General features: G+C 42.5%; 1 protein-coding gene across 2 annotated transcripts in view; it reads left to right on the forward strand.

The window, feature by feature from the left end:
- The window catches only part of LOC109577446 (putative adhesion G protein-coupled receptor F2P), a 35,383-nt gene extending 22,295 nt beyond the window's left edge, over positions 1–13,088 (forward strand). For both annotated transcript variants that reach the window (XM_019986374.2, XM_070778080.1), the window contains 4 exons: positions 2,206–2,247; positions 3,889–3,948; positions 8,417–8,493; positions 9,674–13,088. In XM_019986374.2, coding sequence (XP_019841933.2) covers positions 2,206–2,247; positions 3,889–3,948; positions 8,417–8,464 — 150 coding nt within the window. In that variant the 3' untranslated portion in view covers positions 8,465–8,493; positions 9,674–13,088. The remainder of the gene's footprint in view (positions 1–2,205; positions 2,248–3,888; positions 3,949–8,416; positions 8,494–9,673) is intronic.
- The last annotated feature ends 228 nt before the right edge of the window (positions 13,089–13,316 follow it).

Genomic DNA, 13,316 nt, shown 5'->3' on the forward strand with positions numbered 1-13,316 from the left:
CTTTATCTACTAAAGGAAATTCAAAGAAGCTGCTACCAGTGAATTCTTCTCACTCAGAGATAAAACTGTGACTAAAATCTTATCTGAATTTTTTGAAAGATATTTTTGTAACTTTTCCCAAGGTGGCATGGACCAATGACAAGTGATCCTTGTGGAATGTTTTCCTGTTACATATTTATTGCTATAGATGCAGGTTGTATAATAAAGCAATTAAATGCACACATGCACATACAGAAATACACAGATCCATGACGTTTATTATTTCTTTTGTGCTGAGCATTATGGTAAATGTTCAGATATGAATATAATTAATCCAAACTCAAGAAATTAAAGATCTTTCAAAGAGAGAGCTGAGTCCTTTAGCCTTCAGGAAACAGGCTAGAATTGTGGTTCCCTGATTTTTGAAAATTACTTCCTGGGTAAAATTCGTGAAGATTTTGGTTTAAAATGTATTCCTAGTACCAAAACCCGACTGGGATGTATTTGGCCCAAGCATCTTTATACAAGTGGTACTTTATAACTGAATGGTTCACAAAATCAATGACATTTTCTTAATAGACACAATGACAGATTTCAATGGTTTTCTTGTAGGTTAAGAGAAACACTAGAAAGAGTAATGTGAAAGAATCATTCCATGCTTTGGAGCGCTCGACAGACTGGGTGAACAGAGAGGTGTATTTTAGCCTGTCTGGGGGAATAGCTGAGCTGGGTAGCCATGCACTGGTCCCTGTGAAATCCTCTATCCTTCAGCCAGGTTTTTACAGATCATGATTGCAGGGGGTTTTATATTGTTTCTGCTGATGGTCACTTGGTTGCAACATCTTTAGGGTGCCGTTTGTCTTAAATTATGTACCTTAGCAGGCCTTAGCCTGGGTAAGGATCACATTTGATTATGAAATAGAAGCAGCTTAACAAGGATGCCTAAATTGAAGGTCATTATCTTATGTCTCTTGTCTGGTGAGTCAAGACCTGAGTAACTTCATCTCCAGGAGAAATTTTGTGTAATGTATTTTGTTGTTGCCTTTCACATTTTGAAAGTTAAATCTCTGAGCTTCCTTAGGTGAAAAATGGGACATATACATTTCCTTCCTTCTTCCAGAGTGGTTTTGTGCCAATTCCATGAAAAAAAAGTTGAAAACTCAAATGGACTATAATGATAGGAGAACAGCCACTGTGTGACTTTAATGGGGTCTATCTTTGTATGAATCATAAGAGATGTTGTTGTTCAGTCTCTAACGCATGTCCAACTCTTTGCAACCCCTTGGACTACAGCACTCCAGGGTCCCCTGTCCTCCATTATCTCCCACAGTTTTCTCAAACTCATATTCATTGAGTCGGTGATGCCATCTAACCATCTCATCCTCTGTCACTTCCTTCTTCTCCTGCCCTCAATCTTTCCAAGCATCAGGGTCTTTTCCAATGAATTGGTTCTTCACATCAGATAGCCAAAATATTGATATGAGATAAGAGATATGAGAACTAATAAATTCTCCCTATACTATAATATCTGGAGCACCCATATCTGAGCACCTGTTAGTGTACTTAGAAACTCTAGAGTTTCTAGTATAATATCTGGAGCACCCATTTCTGAGCACCTGTTAGTATACTTAGAAACTCTAGAGTTTTTATGAGTATCCGTGGACTTAATTTTTCTTCACAAGTTTTATAACAGTTTTTAGTTGTGGATGGGGGAAGGAGGTTGGGGGTGTTCATAAAAGCTGAACACAGCTGCTTTTGTTATTTTCTGTGGAAGTTTCTTTCATTACTGATTGTTCAAGAACTGTGAGGTGGCTGTGCATAGCCTGTCTCCTTGGACTTTCTTGGGCCATTATATTCTGATGAGATGCACAACTCCTGATAAACACAAAACACTTTATTTTGCCCAAATAAAAAATTCCTATAGTATTCTTGCATGCCTCAGGGACCTCAGTCTGCTTAGTTTACTGAGTATTCTAAGTGTTGAGAGCAGCGGCTGGTGCATGAAAAATTCTGTATCCATATTTGTTGAAAGGATCAATCTAGGTGTTGCAACTTTAAAATGAGAGAGTCAAAGATTTAATAAAATGGTTTTTGTCTTTCTATTTAAGGATTTAGGAAAGTTATTTTTACCTTCTACCAGAATAGGAACTGATAATAAGTACTGGTATTTATTATTATCATTTTATTTTGTTTAATGGCTCTTCCTCCCTCTTCCATCTTTCTCAGGGCTTCTTCATCCTGGTGTTTGGAACAATCCTGGATCCGAAGGTACAATAAAGTCTTCTGCTGCTTTATGCATTATCAGTATTTGGCCCTGAAATGCTCACTTGTAAATACCACTTATTGGGGGTCTTTCACCTCAATCATTTGTGCAGACACTTGAACAGGACATCGAGGTCTCAATGCTGCAAGCTTTCAAGCTTTTATGGGGCTAAGCTCTTATATTCATTAGCTCTTACCCTGAAAGCAATCCTGGTTATTCCTATTTTTAGTTCTACAGATGAGGAAATTGAAACTCAGAGTGATGAAGTAGCTCAGAAACCCACTCTAGCTAGCCGAAGCAGAAAAAGTTATTACATCTCACGATAACATCTTTGGGAAGGTCTCTCTGTGGCTGGGAGGCATGGAGGCTATGCATAAAGAATAGTTTCTGATTCACAGCACAGATGACTCCACAGGAGGCTCTTCTGCCCCTTCCTACTTTGCTGGGCACAGAGAGCACAGCTCGGCAGGGCAACATGAGACAGTGTGTGCTGAGCTACAGTTCCTGCTACTGCAGCCCCTTCATGCTGCCTGGGGAGGATCACTGATACATGCTTCTTACATTATCGTGTCTGATTGGCTGAGCCCAGGTCACGCGGCTACATCTTAGCTGCAAGAGAGGCTGAGAAAGTGAGTTCCTGGCTTCTACCTTAAAGAGCAGTGGACTTAAGGAAGGAAATTCTCCAAATACAGATGAGTGTGTGTAGGTGGTATGATGAAAATAAGTGAAAAAAAGGAACAAAACATCAGATGTTTATTCAGACTTTTAAGATCACCCTGTTTCTATTTTATTACATTGCCTCTTGAATTGAGAAAAGCAAACCTTCTAAATCATAGATGCAAACACTCACACTGCAGGGCTTATTTTGTAAATTTTATGTATCTATTTATTGTACTATCAATGCTGTTTTACTACTAAGTTAATATGCAAGGTTTGTAAAAGACATTTCACAGAGGTTCTTTTGTTTTCCCATGGGGATACAATACCAACCTAAAAGCAAAAGAGGTAAGGGTTAAGAAATGAGCTCTTTAATCCTGATATTTCTATGGAATAGCTGTGTGCTGCTGGAGAGTCCTTAACCCATGAGCCTTAGAATCTTCCAATGGATCACAGACATAATAATGGTTTTCCTGCCTTCTGTGCTCCTCAGTCACTTCAGTTGTGTCTGACTCTGTGATATTATGGACTGCAGCCCACCAGACTCCTCTGTCCTTGGAATTATCCAGGCAAGAATACTGGAGTGAGTTGCTGTGCCCTCCTCCAGGGGCTCTTCCTGACCCAGGGATTGAACCCACATCTTCTCATTGCGATTGCATTGCAGGGGCATTCTTTAGCTACTGAGCCACCTGGGATGCCCTGCCTTCTCTGCTAGATTAGGATAAAGAACAAATGCAGTTTTGCAAGTGAAACTGCATAAAAAACACTTAAGGTTTTATGTAGTTATAGACCATATGATTACTTTTTAAATGAATCGAATACCACAGCTAGTATTTGTAGGCAAAGTACCAACAAGAGCATTATTCCTGTTGGTCCCGCCAACAGTACTTGCTGGAAACACACTCTCAGCATAGTGTTTGCCGGTCTCAAGCATATGCGTTAGTTCTTCATAGTCTTCTAATCCTTAATTCCTTTTGTTAACCCCCCAGATAAGAGATGCCTTAAAGGATCGAATAAACTCTGCACAATGGATCTCCAGGATATCAGAGGTAAAGCCTTCACGTTCATTTTTGTATTTAAAATTTGACGAGGTAACAGCCACATTGGAGTTTCTGGCACCTGGAGTGTTGCTCAAACCATCACCTAACACTTTTGCGGTATGGATTTTTCAGAAGAGCTTTGTGAGTGCCTCTTTGAGCTGTTCAGATTCTAGGTGGAGCACTGGGACCACAGCCACAGAGAGAAAGTAGACTTCAATGCATTTAGAGGAGAGTGACAAGGCAGCAGGGCCTGGAGGGGTGACCCTCAAACTATGGAGCAGGAGAGCAGGTGATGAAACAGAGAAATGAGAGCAGATGGAAAGTCTTGGGTCCCCATGACAGCTCACTCATTCATTGTGACTCTAATTAGTTGAACCATATTCAAGGTGTGACAATTCCAGAGGAACAAATTCTGACCCGACACAAAGATTTTCCTAATATCAATAGCTTGATGTTCAGGAGGGCTTGTTTCCATGGTTACTGGAGTTGTAAAAGGTTAGGGACCTGGAGGAGGGCGTGACAACCCTCTCCAGTATTCTTGCCTTAGAAATCCTGTGGACAGAGGAACCTGGTGGGCTACGGTCCATGGGGTCCCAAAAAGAGGTGGACATGATTTAGAAATGAAACAACAATAGAGCTGATTAACAATATCGTGTTAGTTTCAGGTGGGCAGCGAAGTTAATCAGTTATAGATATCAGTTCCTGTTCAGTCGCTCAGTCATGTCTGACTCTTGGCGACCCCATGGACTGCAGTACGCCAGGCCTCCCTGTCCATCACCAACTCCCAGAGTTCACTCAAACTCCTGCCCATTGAGTCAGTGATGCCATCCAACCATCTCATCCTCTGTTGTCCCCTTCTCCTCCCACCTTTAATCTTTCCCAGCATCAGGGTCTTTACAAATGAGTCAGCTCTTGGTGTCTGGTGGCCAAAGTATTGGAGTTTCAGCTTCAACGTCAGTCCTTCCAATGAAGTCAATTTCCTTTAGGATGACTGCAGTCCAAGGGACTCTCAAGAGTCTTCTCCAACAGCACAGTTCAAAAACGTCAATTCTTCGGCGCTCAGCTTTCTTTATAGTCCAACTCTCCCATCCATACATGACTACTGGAAAAACCATAGCCTTGACTAGACAGACCTTTGTTGGCAAAGTAATGTCTCTGCCTTGTCTAACTCAATGAAACTATGAGCCATGCCGTGTAGGGACACGCAAGACAGATGGGTCATGGTGGAGGGTTCTGACAAAATGTGGTCCACTGGAGAAGGGAATGGCAAACCACTTCAGTACTCTTGCCTTGAGAACCCCATGAACAGTATGAAAAGTTATAGATGTATTTATTCTTTTTTCAAATTGTTTTCCCATTTAGGTTATTACAGACTATTGAGCAGAGTTCCCTCTACTATACAGTATGTCCTTGTTGGTTATCTATTTTAAATATAGTAGTGTGTATCTGTCAATTTTAAGCTTCCAATTTATCCCTCCCTCCCACATTTCCCCTTTGGTAATCATAGCTGTGTTCTATGTCTGTGAGTCTGTTTTGTAAATACGTTCATTTGTATCATTTTAAGATTCTGCATATAAGTGATATCATATGACATTTGTCTTTCTCTGCCTAACTTACTTCATGTAGTATGCTAATCTCCAGGTCCATCCACATTGGTGCAAATACCTTTCGCCTTACTCTTCCCGAAACTTTGGTCTCCTTCCCAGTCCTTGGTCTGCATACCTGGAAGATGGTTGATAACCTTTACATGCTTTCCAGCTGGGGAAAAGAAAAAAAAAAGCCAATTTTTACTGAGAAGAAACATTAATGATTATCTAAAGCAATGATTCTCAATGTTGGCTGGATATCAGAAGCAACTGGGAAGCTTACAAAAAAATGTTGCTCCACCGCTGCCATCCCCCGAGGTTTTAATTGGATTGGTCTGCACTGTGACTTGGATTTGGGAAGATGCATAAGCTCCCTAGGTGGTTCTAGTGTAGTCAGGGTTGAGACACACTCATCTAAGCCTTCCTGAAGTATCTCAGCAATGTAAATGTTTGCCTCCAGCTACCCTATCTGATTGGAGAAGGCAATGGTAATCCACTCCAGGACTCTTGCCTGAAGAATCCCATGGACGGAGGAGCCTGGTAGGCTGCAGTCCATGGGGTCACTAAGAGTCAGACACGACTGAAGCGACTTAGCAGCAGCAGCAGCCTATCTGATGTATTCCCACCTCTTCCCTGGGGTCTTCCTGGATGCTCTCAGGAGAGAGATCTGACTCTTCCAATCTCTTTCAGCTTAGTTTCACTCCTTTACGTGTGTCTGTTATTTATCCATTCAGCTACCACAGGGAAGCTCTGCTCTTTGGTGTTATAGAAAATAGTTATTTCCCCCCCTCCTTCTCTTTGTGTCTTTGTATGCAAGGTAAGTCAGGATAATACCCAGAATTTCATTATTAGCTTGTTGATTGTCTGAATCTGTGGTTTTCCAGGGTGGCTGCACCTCAGAAACACCTGGACAGCTTGTAAATAATACCACTGTCCAGGTTCCACTGAAGAAATTAAACTAGAAAGTCTTAGAGTAGAGCCGAGTTACTATATTATTTTTAAGCTCCCCAGTGATTCTAATGTACTCTTAGGGTTAAGAATTACTGGTCTGTTGAACTTCCCTGGTGGCCCAGTGGCTAAGACTCCACATTTCCAATGAAAGGGACCTGTGTTTGATGCCTGGTTAGGGAACTAGATCCCACGTGCGGCATCTAAGACCTGGCACAGCTAAATAAAATAAAAATAAGTGTTAAAAAGAGAATCACTTTTCTGGGTCCTAGGCAAATTTGTTCTTACCTTTTTATGTCCTTCCTTCACTCTGCCTCCAGCTGTAGCCATTGTAAGTTGGTGTTTTAGCCCTACTCAGAGGAAGTACTCTTGCCTGGAAAATCCCATGGACGGAGGAGCCTGGTAGGCTGCAGTCCATGGGGTCACTAAGAGTCAGACATGACTCAGCAACTTCACTTTCACCTTTCACTTTCATGCATTGGAGAAGGAAATGGCAACCCACTCCAGTGCTCTTGCCTGGAGAATCCCAGGGACGGGGGAGCCTGGTGGGCTGCCGTCTATGGGGTCGCACAGAGTCGGACACGACTGAAGCATCTTAGCAGCAGCAGCAGCAGAGGAAGTAGGCTATCAACTGTCTCCTCCTCTCCTATCTGTAGGTCTCTGACTTCTAGGTCACCATATCCTACAGTCCAGATTTAAGTCTTTCTCCTTGGGCTACCTGCCTGGGGAGTGTCAGTCCCAGCTCCCCTAAACTAAAATAATAAACATACTTGTTTGCATTCATTTTATATCCTATGTGATGGATTAATCTATGTTCACGTGGTGATAATTCCACCAGCAAGATGATATTTCCAATCCACAACATGTACCTGAAGCACAAGGATAATTTAGACCAGGTGCATCGCAAGCTGGTGATCGTATTGTTGAGTATTTCAGTAGCTGAGAAGGAGCTGTTTGAAAATAAGATCATCTGTACCATTTTTTGGATTCCACATATGTGTGTTCATATCTGACATTTGTTTTTCTCTTTCTGACTTACTTCACTCTGTATGACAGTCTCTAGGGATGTAGCTCAGGGAGCTCTCTACTCAGTGCTCTCTGGTGACTGAAATACGAAGGAAATCCAAAAAAGACGGGATAGATGTATATGTGCAGTTGCTTCACTGTCCTCTACAGTAGAAGCTAATATAATATTGTAAAGCAACTATACTTCAATAAAAGTTAATTTAAAAAGTGGAGTTGCCTGACGACTAGGGATTACCTGTTTCACTCTCTCCACACCAGTCAACTGCCTTCTCCCCACCTCCGTCTCAAACTAGAGGCTTCCAGAGAAACATCCAAGCCAGGGAGGAAGAGAATCTCTCATACCAGCCTATTCGCATGTTGTCAGTGGTTCTAAAATAAAAAAGGACAGGGATGAGGTGAAGGCAAGAAAGAAACTGCTGTAGGTCACAATTCTACATGTGCTTTTTTAGAAAACTGAGATGGAATCAATTTACAGTATTATGTTAGTTTCAGGTGTACAACATAGTAATTTGATGTTTTTATAGATTATACTCCATTTAAAGTTATTGCAAAAATGATGGCTCTATTCCCCATGCGGTACAGTATATCTTGGCAGCCTATTTATTTTATACGTAGTAGTTTGCACCTCTTAATCCTCTGCTCCTGTTCCACCCCTCTCCCCACTGGTAACTACTAGTGTGTTCTCGATATCTGTGAGTCGGCTTCTTTTTCTGTTTGCTGGTTTGTTTTATTTTTTTTAGATTCCACATATAAGTGATAAGATTCAGTGTTTGTCTTTGTCTGACATGTTTCACTAAGCACGATACTGTGCTTAACGAAATAATTCTCCACGTGCTTTGAATAATGGTGATCTTATTAACGACTGAATAATTGAACAGACTGCTGGTGACAAGTCCACTATCCTTTGTCTTCCTCAGAATGTTTCTTCTGATTTCTCTCGTCACCCCACCAAAGGCCCAAGCTAGTAAGCCAGGCTATACTCCTAACTTGGGAGGTGAGTACACAATGAAGGGGACCCCATATACATGGCCTGTATGTGACATTTCTTGGGAAAAAAAAAATCTCAGTTTGATTCATTCTAATCAGAAATGATGTTTTCTTGATTGAAATGATTCTTCTCAGGCAGTCTACTCTCACCTAGCTCTGGCTGGAGATATAGTCACACTTCTGATTCTTGGATGTCTGAAATTGTTATTTTCCTTTTAAAACAGTCAGGCTTGTCTGGGGGGTGCCTGTAAATCAGCCTGAGTCTTTGAGAGGGGAGTGAGCCGAGGGATCCGTGGTCCCAGCTGCTCCCTCTCTCCCTCCTTTTTATTCCCCATCCCCAGGACATCCTCCATGATATCAACAACATCCCCATAGTTCTTCCTGTCACCCTCTCTCTTCCCTAGTTTTAAAAGATCAGGGAATTATGATACACACTGTCTGCAGGAGGCCTTGGAGATAATGCAGAAGTTAGTTTTCATTTGCAGAAGGGTCAGAGACAGAGAGAAAGAAAGGGAAGGGAGGCACAGGGGGAGACAGACAGACAGGGACGCTTAGTGACATGGGGTGGCAACTCAGAGATGGAAGAGCAATCAGACATGTGCAGTCAGGACTTCCAATCCTCTGTCTCCGTGTCCCTCTAGAGCGAGAGAGAGAAGACCAGGCAGGGAGATGGAGACGTCTACAGCAGGACCCCTACTTTCACCGTGAGACAAAGAGGTACAGAGAGAGGCTGAGGGATACAGAGAGAGACATGGAGAAATACAGAAAGAAACAGAGAGAGCAACACACACACAGACTCACACAGACACATGTAGAGTGCCAGAAAAAGAATTATAGAAAGAGCCTGCCTCCCTGATCCTAGTACATCAGGGCTCTAGTAGCCAATGTGGCTGAGACCTCCTGCAGCAACCCAGGGCCTCGGTCAAAAGAGAGGTCTTTTCCAAGAGGAAAGGGCGTGGTCCAACTTGGAGACAAACAAGTTCTGTAATAGCTTTTGCAGACAAGAGAACAAAGCTGATTCTTGGATTCCCAAGGGACTTAAAGGGAAGCGACTCTTCATTTGCCAAGGGGGCTCTACCCAAAGGGGCTTCTTGTTCAAGAAAGAGTCGATCCATGATGCAGTTGTCATGATGCTTTTAGATATTGCTGCTTGTATGTTAAAGATGTGATTGTCTGTTCTTGACCAGGTCATGCATTTCAGGAGTAGCAGAGACCCCAGGAGAAATGTCCTCATTTGTGTCTTCTTGCCTCCGAAGAGTATGAAGGAAGCCTCCCTCTTGGTGGTGCTGACAGAGGAGGGCATGAAGAGAGGATGGAAAGCCCCTCTGTCTAAGCTGTTCTGTGTTGCTGACGTTTTCCCCATCCACTGTCTACATATATATACCATGCTGGGTATCCAACAGTGGACAGCAGAATCCTGGTCTTGCCAGGGTCTCCAGCCTCATCAGGAAGAGAGCTCTGGCTTGTCTTGGCAGTGGTGGCCAGGGATGTCACCCAGCTAGATTCTATAGGTGGCTGAGGGAGGGCTTTCATGCATAGTCACCAACATTGGGCCGACTCTAACTAGGTCACTGTTCTTTGGACAAAAGGAATTCAAGGGCCAATATGTTCCACCCCTCCACATTTAAATTGATTGCATGGTCAGCCTAGCGTTGGCTTAGACACAACTTCTTTGGCCGTGAACCAAGCAAAAAGCATAGAGCTTTTGAGCCAGAAAGGTGTTTAAGTTAAGGAGACTGAAGGCTGGAGTGATAAGTAACAGCTAATAGAGATTTGAGCCAGAGGTAAAAACCCAAGTCTGTTGATTCCTAGCCCTGGACTTTGTCCTCAAGAGCACGGAGCCACCGAGGGTCTCTCTGTCTACTCTGACTATGTAAGAGGTGCTTGCGTGCTAAGTTGCTTCAGTGGTGTCTGACTCTTTGTCACCCTGTGGACTGTAGCCTGCCAGGCTCCTCTGTCCATGGGCTTCTCCAGGCAAGAATACTGGAGTGAGTTTCCATGCCCTTCTCCAGGGGATCTTCAAGACTCAGGAATTGAACGCACGTCTCCTATGTCTCCTGCGTTGGCAGGTGGGTTCTTCACTACTAGCGCCACCTGGGAAGCCCATGTAAGATGAACCCCCACAAACAATCTGGTGTTTTGAAACCTGGGATGAGAAAGGAGAAATATTATATTTCAAGTAGAGAGCTACTGATTTTCTTACCTTGTATGTAAACAAATTCAACATTCAAACCAGGAGCCACCTGATAATAGAACAGTATTACAGATAAAAATCCTTCTGGAAAAAAAAAAAAAAAAGGTCCTTTTTAAAGCAAGCACACAGTCAGACGCAGCAGGAAAAAAAAAAATTAGTGGATAAAGGGCAAGGGGCAATGAGTGGCCCTTACTTATCTCCCCAGGAAGTCAGTAGTGGGACTTTCCTGGTGGTCCAGTGGTTAAGAGTCCAAGCTCCCGATGCAGGGGGCCTGAGGTTTGATCCCTGGTCAGGGAACTAGATCCCACATGCTGCAACTAAGAGCCCACATCCTGAAACTAAGACCCTGAACAGCCAAATAAATAAGTTTTTAAAGTTACAGACAAAAGAAGCCAGTATTAATGATGTTACATTACAAATGGAAAAGGGCGACTCACTTTGTGAATGAGGGGTGTCATTTTTTTTTTAACCACAGAAACTGTAGTAAAACTTTTTTATTCCCCCTTTCTTTTTTTTTCACTATAGAAAATTTCCTGTAAATGGGAACGTTTAAGAAAGCAAAAATATAATAATCAGAAGGTAGAAAAATATACCAACCGGGAGAATGAGTCATCTTCTAAGTGGTGTTGTTCATCTTAGGACAACAATTGCACCCTTTGCAAATGAGGTCAGAAAGAAGCTTTAATTTGGCATTTCCCAGTGTCTCTGTAGGGTCTCTTCAAGGGAGGAGAATGGAGCAGACACAGTCCTGGTTTTCCCAATGCAGAGATTTCCGTATGAAGAAAGGTCACTTACCCCAAATCAACATATTGAAGGAAGGATGCAATGTCATGGAGCTAGATGGTTTTAAGATTTATAATTCTGGAAAAAACTTTAGAAAAGACTGAGTCCAAGTGCCTCCATTTGCAGATGGAAAGTCTGAACATAAGAGAGAAGGGTTGAGAGACAGAGAGAGGGAGAGGCTGGCCTTTCATCTGTATTGTGCGTTTGGCAACCACATCTCATGTGAAAGCACACTCTGCTCCGATGTACTCACTCCCTAAGAGAGGAGGTGCGAAAGACTCTATCTTGGGGTTATTATTCATTACGAAAGCCTCATGGAGGACTTCCCTGGTGGTCCAGTGGTTAAGACTCAGCGCTGCCAACGCAGGGGGTGAAGGTCAGACCCCTGGTAGGGAAACTAAGGTCCCGCCTGCTGCGTGGTGTGACCTAAAGATAAAAAATAATTAAATAAAGGCTCGTGGATGCTAACAGAGAAGCCCCACCATCATTTGACGATCTCTTGGAGAAGTCCACCCTCCCTCTTGTGGCCCACACAAGTCTTCAGTCTGTCCCATCCTGAAAGGTGACAAAGAACTGCATGGATCAGGCTGACCGTGGAAGACCCAGGGTGGAGATACGTGGCACGCCCCGTTCTCACCTCACCAAGGAAGTGACTTGGCCAGGTGGCTCAAGGAGAAACTGGCCCAGATTCTTGGGCAAAGCACTTAGTACTTGATAATCCTTGGGACAGTTATTTAAATTCCTGGAACTTTGATTTTCCCAACCAGAAATTGAGAATAATGGAGCTTACCCTATAGGGCTATTGGAAAGATTAAATGAACAAATGTAGATAAAATACTGAGAATAGTACTTGGCAAATAATAATTGGCATTAAAATATAAGCTGTTTGTATTCGAGTCCCTATGAATTCATGTATGTGCAACACACGCACAAACAGCAAACAGCCATGATCTTTTGCATGAGTGTGGATGAGACACTCTCATAGGAGTTGGTTCATTGGCATCTAATTTCTTCTCTTTTTAAAGAAAATTTTTTGGCCGTGAAGCATGTGGGATCTCAGTTCTCTGATCAAGAATCAAACCTGTGCCCGCTGCTTCAGAAATGTGGACCACCAGGGAAGTCTTGGTTCACTGGCATCTAAATGAAAGTGTTGAGCATGGGATTCAGTTTCTTTCATCAGGGTGACCAGCCAGCAAAATCTACTGAAGGATCTTTTCATTCAGTGTTTACAGAATTGTGATACTTGGTATCCTGCCCTGGAAAGAGTATATTTCAGAGACTATACACATATCCAGGGCTTTCTGTGTCTGAACTGTGCATCACTTTTTGCCTTCCCTGTAAAGCCTTCCCTAATCAGTCAACCAGAAGTGCTGATTCTCTCCACTGATTTCTTGCAATATGTATATCTGGGCCATTCACTGTTGAGTCAGTATTTATTGTATAGTATTATTTACTTTTAGCTTTCTTGTGTGCATGTATTTTCTTTCCCAGATAAGACCATAAATTTTTGGAGACAGATTTACCCTTGTTACTCAATAAGTCACTTGTTTTGTATGTCCAAAGAGCAGAATGAAGTGCTTTGTATATAGAATGTTTAATAAAGTCCTCTGATTACACAACCAAAAGTTTGATGATACTGATTTTTCAAAATTTCCAAATGACACAGTACTTAACTAATGACCTAAATGGGATGACCTATTTCTACATGCATCGTCTCCCTGAGCCTCTTGAGTACAACAGACATAGCAAAACTCCTCTCACTTATTTCTTCTTCATGTCTACATCTCCCCTGGTAATAGTCAAATGAAAGTTTGCAGCAGTCATATGGAGGAGCCAGGAAGGTAGATTAATGG

This window comes from Bos indicus, chromosome 23 (assembly GCF_029378745.1).
Source record: "Bos indicus isolate NIAB-ARS_2022 breed Sahiwal x Tharparkar chromosome 23, NIAB-ARS_B.indTharparkar_mat_pri_1.0, whole genome shotgun sequence".
In the NCBI taxonomy this organism is placed as follows: Eukaryota; Metazoa; Chordata; class Mammalia; order Artiodactyla; family Bovidae; genus Bos; species Bos indicus.